Source organism: Psammomys obesus, unplaced genomic scaffold (genome assembly GCF_907164565.1).
Source record: "Psammomys obesus unplaced genomic scaffold, mPsaObe1.curated_primary_1811, whole genome shotgun sequence".
Classification (NCBI taxonomy): Eukaryota; Metazoa; Chordata; class Mammalia; order Rodentia; family Muridae; genus Psammomys; species Psammomys obesus.
Window position 1 is genome coordinate 24,680,608 of NW_026596117.1, and position 9,048 is coordinate 24,689,655.

Below are 9,048 nucleotides of genomic sequence, written 5' to 3' on the forward strand. Positions count from 1 at the left end.
AAATTTTGGTTCATTGGAAGCAGCTCTTGGTTGCCATGCAAGACAAAGAAAAAAATAATAGCAACAAAATGTCCAGATTACATGGTTAAAAGGAGGAGGGGAAGCCCCTGCCCTGGAAAGTTCAGGGTAGAGGGTTGCCAGTAGAAAGTGGCCAGCCACTCAAGGCAGCAGGTAGGGACTGAGGAGTGCTGGGAGAACCTGCAGCTACTTGTCCTGGTCCTGAAGCACACGAGCACTTTCCAGGCCTGTGAAGTGCGGTGCGCAGACTTGCAGGAAAGAGCAAGCCGAGGCTTAGAGGGAGGAGGCTTCAGCTAAGTGCAGGATAACCTTGGTGTTTATTTGGAGCTGGCTTGGCACCAATTTCTGGGTGAGATGCCTCCCATATCTTATCCAGTCTCTCACTTGCAGAAGAAACTGTCAATCCAGGTCGTGCAGATGGTGTGTGGCCTGGAGAAGGAGAGGCAGCCTCAACTCCAAAACTAGCTTGGAAACTTGTGTGTACTCCATCTGATAGCGGAGCTGTCCATAGCTTTCAATCGGCCTGTCCAAAAATTGAGAATTTCTGGTTTATAGATATTTAGTTTTTATACACGAAAGTGTGTGTGTGTCTGTGTGTGTGTCTGTGTGTGTGTGTGTGTGTGTGTGTGTGTGTGTGTGTGTGTGTGTTGATAAGAGCAGCTCAAGCGACCTACTTTCCATGAGGATGGCTGTCAAACAACCCCAGCAATCCTCTAGTCTCTTCGGACTCCAGTCCCCATGTCTGAAGTTCCAGGCATCTAAGCATGCAAAGGCATGCTTGCACAGCATGTGCTCTTTCCCGCTAACCCATCTCCCCACACTCCAGTTAGTTACTGTTAGGGTTCTTTGCCCTTAACACGGTGGACAGTCTTCCCAAGTGAGTCCTACAGCAGGCAACCTTCGGGGTCTGTAAAGCCTCCCTCCTTCCCTCTTTTGAGGAACTTTGCAAAAGTGTCCTAAACAGGTGCTGGCTCTTCTGGCTGATGCTTGCACCTTAAAGGCTCCAAGGCTGTGTTGTTGGGAGGGAGAGAGGGTGGTGGCCAGAAGTATGGAGGGAATTCCCCTTGGTGACAAGGGGCAGCCTCCCGGAGCACACCTTGTCTGAGTGCTGTGCCTTTAAGATCCTCTGGGGGCGGGCTGTCAGCCACCCGCCCTCATTTGCTGACAGCCCGGAGCGCGGGTGGCTGGAACACTGGGTTTGGAGAACCTGCTGGGTGTTGCCGCTCCCGGATCGGATCGGCAAGGCCATGCCCGACCCACACTGAATGGGCGCTGCCCCAGCTGTGGGAGGGCCAGGCACCCGAGGCATCGGCCATGGGCATCTTCCAGCTGGAAGACTTTGTGGCGGGCTGGATCGGAGGTGAGTGTGCTTGCGAAAGACCCCCCCCCCCCCCCATGGGCAAGCTGTTAGGAGGCAGCCAGCTGTTTGCACCTGGGCACTTGGCGATACACACAGCCCAGAATGAGCAATGCCTGCAGCACCGGGTGTCCCTAGCCCTGTCTGCTTGGTCGGCCCTGAGGTCCCTCCTGTCTCCGAAACAAAGCTCTTAAGATTCACATTGGTTTAGGCCCCAACGGATTTGGATCCCATAATGATTAAACCACTGGTCAGAGCACACAACCAATGGATTCACCCCAGTGCATGCACACCCTTCTGTGACCCAGGACGCACCTGGGTTTGGGGGACATATCTCCAAGAAACTCGTGCTTAGGTTGGCGCTTGGCTTGACCGCTTTCAGGGTGACTGAGGATTTGGACTTCAAGTTCAGGTTGTCTTAAGGGCGTTGCCTCTGGAGGGAGAGAAGCCCGGCAGGGCAGGGAGTGCAGCCCTCAAGGCAGGGGGTGGGGCTCTCTGATGCTTCTGCCCTAGACAGCTGAAAGGGATCCTTCTGGTCTGGCTGCGGTGGGCCATCAGCCCTTGCCTTTTTCATTGCACTCATCTGCAGCGCTTCAGATCCCCCTGTGGAGGTGTCGCCTCATTCGCCATCATTTCACTTTAGCAAAGAGAAACAGGACCGGAGTAGTTTCTGAGCAAAGCCTTACCTGGGGCTTGCTGTGTGCGGAGGTCCCCTTCCTGTCAGAGGCTAGGAGCCTGAGCCTCTGCCTGGGTCTCACTGCCAGGTAGGTCCCCTAGCCAGCCACCCATGAGCTGGGTGCTTTGGCAGGTTCCTGGTATGCTGAAGTGCCTGTGCCATGTGTATCTTCAGAGGTTTGTGTTCTACGCCAAAAATGTCTCCAGCTCAAGCGTATAATTTAATGATTTCTGGTAACTCTACAAAGTGGTAAAATATTCCTATAAATTCTAGTGTATCTTTGTGGCTACCTCGTCTCTCATGTGATTCACAGTTGCGCCCCCATGCCTCCCTGAACAACCATGGCCCTATCAGTATGCTTTTCTTGGCTATTACATATTGAATCCTGCCCGTGCTTACATATATTTCTTACATACATTTCTTTCATTACATAGCAACCCCAATAAAGTAGGCGCCTTCACAGCCTTATTTAGGAAACAGGAAATAGAAGTACAAAGCAGTTTGGTGACTTGCCTAAGGTGAGCATCTGCAGGTGCTGGGGTTCTAATCCAGGCAATATGGCACCAAGGTCTGCCTAGGTGAAAGAACTTGAGCCCCCACACTTGCCTACAGCGGTTGTCTTAGTGACACTGGGCAACAAAATCACCTCCACATCTGTTTGAAGCTCTACAGACTTTTCAGTCTCTGGAAACACTGCCCCAGAATCCTGCTTTTACTGTTGCACCCCTGCTTTCAGGGAGGTGGACCAAGCGTGAGGTAGGAGATGCTGGCCTGCCACTGACTGAACTGCTGCTCTGGACCCTCGGATGCCCACGCCTGCCCCTGCTCTGGAGGAGACAGTGGCACCTGGGGAGCCAAGCTCCTTCCTCCAGGCTGGACAGGCAGCGCGAGGCTTCCTCTGCTTCACCTCTGTGAGGCTCAGTTCAGGGAAGTGTGGAGGGTGAAGAAAACAGGAGGTTCTAGACCAAGCAACAAGTGTCCCTGTTGCCCAGCTTGCTAAGGCAATCGTGATGTCAGGGATGTGAGAGGGATTTGTCCTGGGAAAACAGCCCTGTGTAAACGCCAGCTGCTGTGGATTACAGATGCTTCCTCATCCAGGTGGCGTTGAGACAGCCTTACAGCAGCGTGTGTAGCCAGGTGCTCTCTCTCTCTCTCTCTCTCTCTCTCTGTCTCTCTGTCCCTTTCCCTATGGTTTTTAAGGTTCAGCCACATTACAGCAGGGTTTGGTGTGCCATTCCTATGTTTTGTGACTTTACATGGGATGTGTGAACATGTGGCTACTCAGCCCAGACAGAGCATGGGTGACAGACCAAAGAAATGATTCCACCAAAGTCTAGCAGAAGTATAGGCAAGGGGTTAGTTACAGGAGGATGGATGACTCACAGGCAGCTGCCGCATGACTGACAGCCCCTACGGGCTGCTGCACGGTAGTTCTCCGTTTAGCTGCTCTCTCCAGCAGCCCTCACTGCTTATGAAACTTTGGGAAGAGAATCTTGTAAATCTTGCAAGTTTCAGGAAGTTCTAAGCCTTGTTAGTTTTACTTCCTGAGTGTTAAGGATCCTCCTTCCCCCAGGATGGGATGTTTCCATCTGGAGGAAACGGCTACATAGTATTACTTACAGCTAAGTCATAATCCATCCCCTCCCCCATCCCCCCCCCGCACGCACTGTATGTATTAATTGCATGTCTCTTAATGAACATTGGGTCTCTTCCCACCCTTTGTCTCCTGTGATGAATGCTGGGGTGACCATGAGTGTGCTTATTCTTGTTGGAGTTCTTGCTTTTGTTTCTTAGGTATGTATACATCTAGGATTGGAAATGCCGAGTTACATAGCAATTCTTCGTAAAATGAATGTTTTTAATGTATCATTTAAAATAAACAGAAAGAAAAAAAACACATTTTACAATCCTGTGTTTAACTTTATAAAGGAATAACCAGTTTTTTTACAGTGACGGCACTGTTTCATGTTCGCACCAACAACATACTAATGTCTCAGGGCTGAAGAGCTAGCTCAGCAGCAGCTTGCACTACTATTTCAACGCAGTTCAAGCATCCATATACTCACAACCATCTATAAGTGCAGTTGCTGGGAGACATCGTCTTCTAGCCTCTAGAGTAATCGCACGCATGCGATGGTGCACATACATACATGTTGGCAAACATTCATTCACATAAAAAAGGAGTCTTTAAGGAAGTTCTAATTTCTTTATATCTTTGTCGGCACTGTTTATTATTATTTTCATTAAAAAAAAAAACTACAGTCATCCTAGTGGACATGAAGGGAAATTTGATTATTATTTCTGATTTACATTTCCCTAGCGACCAATGATGCTGAGTGTATGTCCATGTACCGTTGGCCATTGGCATGTCTTCTTCAGAGAGACATCTCTTTTGGTCAGTTAAACATTGTTTTAGCTGTAAGAATTCTTGGTGTATCCTGGACTTGAGACCCTTTACAGATACGTGATTTGTCAACACTATCCTCAGTTTTTAAGCTGTTTGTCTTCACTTTCATGAGAGTATCTGTTGTGATGTCTAGCTCACTTATTTTTTTTTTTCGTTTGTTGGTTGTACTTTCTTTATTGTAACTACAAATGTTACAAACCAAGGTTGTAAAATATTTTCCTCATGTGTGACTCTTTACAGTTTTAAGCCTTTGGACTTTTTTGGATTTATTGTATATGTGGTATGAGGCAGGGGAATAACTCTGTTCTGCGTGTGGATATCCAGTTGTCTCAGAGACTTAATTCCTGTTTGGGGGTACTTTTTAAAAATAAGGCCCGGGTTTGACTCTACTCTCTCTGCCTTCCTCAGGAAATGGACCAGGCCTTGGTCACCGGAAGGTCACCCCAGTGACTGTTGGCTGTTGCCTTGGCTCTCTGACATTTTCTAGGAGCTGGCAGGGACAAATCAGGAGTCCAGGGTTTGGGTGACCAGATGTTCTTCTTTGACCTACAGGTGCAGCTAGTGTCATCGTTGGCTACCCTCTGGACACAGTCAAGGTACAGTAGCCATGATCTCTTGGGGAGGTACCTCGAGTGGGTCTGCCCTGGGTCTGTACCTCTCTCTGGTTCCTGGAGACTCTCCAGGGCAGGGCCTCTGCTGGCCCAGGGGGATGCCAGGAGGCTTGATTGTTTTCCATCACTGTCCTCTGCCTGCAGGATCTTGTGAGTTGGTGAGGGAGGAGCTAGGACATTCATAATTGTCCTCCATCAAGTATCTGGGGAGCTGGACAATTAGAAAAGGTTTCAAATATGGGATAGAGTCTGAGCTTGAAATGTGCAACTGGGTTTCCAGTCACTGGGGAAGATATTGCAGGCACAGGGAACCTTGTGGCAATGGGTGCTAAGGTAGGGACCCTGGGTAGGAGCTGTGCTTGGGAAAGGCCAGCAAAACCTGTTTTCCTTATGGACCAACATCTAGGCAGGTCAGTCCTCAGTCCTTAGGACGCTTGGATGTCAGGTTGGGGATTTTGACTTCTGTTGGAATAATCTGAAAGGACATATAGGGTATGAGGACCCTGGAGCCATTAGCACCATCATGACATTCCTGGGTACCCCTGAAGGAGTGTGTGTGCATGTGTGGGGGTCTTCTCTCAGGTCTTACCATGAAAAATGGAGGAATGAAGGAATGAGATGCCACAAAGGACAGTCTGAGTCCCAGCTCTGCACCCCATCTGCGGTGAGCAGGACCCAGCTAAGCCCCAGAAACGTGACCATCGGTTCTGCTCCTGCCCTTCCTGAAAAATGCCTGGACTCAGAGGAAGCTCTGAGCCTGACTCAGACCTGTGCTTTCCTTTCTGTGTATCTTCCTCTGCGTGTGACACTGGGCCTCTCCTAGGTCAGGGCCATGTTTACTCTCCAAAGCAGACAAGGTGGGGCTCAGCTGCTGTCCTTACTTTTGTCAGGACGGTACTGGCTACCCCTGCCACTGCAGTCTACCTTCCTTCCCAGTCTACCCCACCAAAGGTCCCTCTGACAAACACTCAACACTAGTGGGATCATTGGTAGGCACAGTTCAAGCCAGAAATTCTTGGCTGTCTAAACCACAGATCTAGACCTCGAGTTGGGCAGTGCCTACGTGCACATCCCATTAAGGGGGGCTCAGTTTACTCTGTCATGCAGGGCAGCTATGGGAGAGCTGTTCTTGCTATCAGTAGGTGTTTACAGGTGGGAGCCGTCACTTTAACATCATCAATGTCAATTAGCTTTGTCCCCAGTTACACTGTTTTAACCAAATTCGGAGAATGTGTTCAAAGGTTCCCCAATGTAAACAGTACATAGACATTTCTCTTTGGGGGCAATATGGAGACACCTCAAAGTTCCTTCTCTCAAGTAGCTTTCTCAGCTGTCTGTGCTCACCAAGTTTGCACCTCTGTGTGAAAACAAGGAAATGTGCAGTCCTTTCTCAAGTAGACCAGATAAAGGTGAATTCATAACAAATTATTGTTGAGTAGGGTGTGAGAAACTGACCTATAAAAAGATGGCTGGGCTATTAGTTTCCTGGGGTGCTGTAATAAATTACCACAAATTGGCTGCCTTAAAATAATTGGTGCTGGAGAGATGGCTCAGTGGTTAAGAGCACTAGCTGCTCTTCTAAAAGACCTGGGTTCAATCCCTAGCACCCACATTAGGTGGTTCACAACCATCTGTAACCCTAGTTCCAGGGGGTTCTGACTCCCTTTTCTGGCCTTCATAATTAACTGCCCACGCTAGACAGACATACATGTAGGCAAAACACCTATACACATAAGTTTTAAAAAAAAAAAAGCCTTAAAAACAAACAAACAAACAAACAAACAGACCCTGCAGTCGGAAAGCAGAAAGCAAAATCCAGGTGGTGTTAGACCCTTCTGAGAACCTCAAGGAGTCTCTGCCCCATGCCTCCCTCCTGGCTTGTTCTCTTGCTACAGTCCTGACCACAGCTTCAACACCCCAACTCCAACTCCACTTCTGCCTTCACATGGCCAATGTCTCTTGTCACCATTAGCCACTGGATCCATGCCACTTGAGAGGTGAGTCCCTTTGCTTCATGCCTAGGCAAGCCTGACCACATCCCCACTCCACACCCCTGAAAGGGCTGACACTCTCTTCTTCCCATTCTGTGCTGTATCTTGGAAAAGCCCTTCCTGAGGAGATCCAGGCAGGGTCCATCCTGAGAACCCCTTGCTGAAGCCCAGTGTGGTAGGGGGCTCACGAGGACCTCCCTGGATCTAACCTTGAGTTCTTGTTTGTGCTGGAATGGCCTCCTTCCTTCTGGCTGACATTTTCTGTAGGTTCCCTGCCCACTAAGCAAGTCCAAATAGGAGTCCAGTCGGGGCCGGTGAGATGGCTCAGTTATAATGCTCCTGCCCTGCAAACACAAGGACCTGGGTTTGATCTCCAGAACCCATGTAAATGCCAGGCATGGTGGCACATACTTGTAATCCTAGCACCAGAGAGAGAGAGACAGAACGATCCGCTGGCTAGCCAGTCTAACCTAATTGGTAAGTTCTAGGACAGGGAGAGACCCATCTCAAAGGAAGTAGACGATGATACCCACAGCTGTCCTCTAGCCTTCACATGTCTATGTGTACCCCTACATACATGTAAGAACAGTAAGAAGAGAGAGAATTCAGTCCTTAGCCTCGCCACTCACCCTTGGGACAGTTTGGAGGAGAATGGCCCCAATAGGCTTGAGTATGGATACTTAGTCCCCAGTTAGTGGAATTGATGGGGAAGGATTAAGCAGTGCGGCCCTGTTGGAGGGGCTGTGTCACTGAGGGCAAGCTTTGGGGTTTCAAAAGCACACCCCATTCCCAGTTACACTCTGCCTTGTTCCTGTGGGTCACATGTAAGGACCCTCTCAGCCGGAACTGTAACCCCCAACTTAAATACTTTCTTTTTATAAGTTGCCTTGGTCATATTGTGTCCCCCCCCCCCGGAATAGAAAAGTAAACGAGAAACCCATTCCTAGCACTGAGCCTCCCTCATTTTCTTGTCTGTAAAATGGGCAAATAGAACGCCCCTGGTGAAGCAGTCATGAGATTGTTCATGGAGGTGCTACAGCATGAGATTGTTCATGGAGGTGCTAAAGACGGAGCAGGGATCATTTTATTCCTCCCCTGACAACTTGCAGGGGAAGCAGAGGCCAAGCAGGGGCCTGCCCGAGCACCCTGACCAGCAGGGCCTGGGCTGCTGGCCTCAGGGAAACGCTCCTCCCCCAGCCCTTGGCCACTGGCTGCTCAGTGGTGAGGAGTGGGGTGTCTGGTAGCTAGGGCTGTATGACAATATGCGTGTGCTGCTTCAAGCCTCCACGGCGACTGTGGAAACTAAAACCAGCAGTGTGCTTCACCGGCAAGGTCCGGCATTTGCAGGATGCTGTTAGCAAGAGCTTCCTGGTGGCCATATGCAGGCAATGCACAAGGGTCAGCAGCTCCTGGTGTAACCAGGGTCCTGGAGCCTTGGCCTGGCTGCTAACCTCAGCATCCTGCCGAGAGCTCAGCGTGTCTGGAAGACCTTTCCTTGTGGCCCTGAAGAGATTCTGGGAACCAGGCTTTGCTCTTGAGTTAAGCCCACTCGTGGTCATCAACGGCCATCCAGCCATCACTCTGTGGCAGAGCCGGGGCCAGTGCGGGATAAGTGGGATGCAGACAGAGGCCTACATCGCGCTCACCCCCCATTGTCATTGTCCTGTTTGGGAACACCCTACCCCACGCTTGAGTTCTGTGGCTCTGCTGAACAAAAACACCACAAGGGCTCAGCCCCATACTGCATATTCAAGGTGTCTCTCCCACCCAGCAACTTAAAAGTCTTCTTCACCACCACCCAGACCTTTCTAATATTGGCTTATTTTTTTTTTTAAATAATATTCAGGTGGCAAATATACTTCATTTTGGAATTATTATTTCTCAGAGCTTTGAAGTTTTCTGTGTGCTGTATATTCCAATTATTTTGCCCTTATATATATATGTGTGTGTGTGTGTGTGTGTGTGTGTGTGTGTGTGTGTGTGTGTGT

The 9,048-nt window shown here is 49.6% G+C and overlaps 1 protein-coding gene across 1 annotated transcript in view; it reads left to right on the forward strand.

Moving 5' to 3' along the window:
- Positions 1-1,226: 1,226 nt before the first annotated feature.
- Positions 1,227-9,048, forward strand: part of Slc25a48 (solute carrier family 25 member 48) — a 34,458-nt gene continuing 26,636 nt past the window's right edge. Inside the window, exons 1-2 of the mRNA XM_055629329.1 lie at positions 1,227-1,378; positions 5,011-5,054. Of these exons, the coding sequence (XP_055485304.1) occupies positions 1,333-1,378; positions 5,011-5,054 (90 nt within the window). The 5' untranslated portion in view covers positions 1,227-1,332. The remainder of the gene's footprint in view (positions 1,379-5,010; positions 5,055-9,048) is intronic.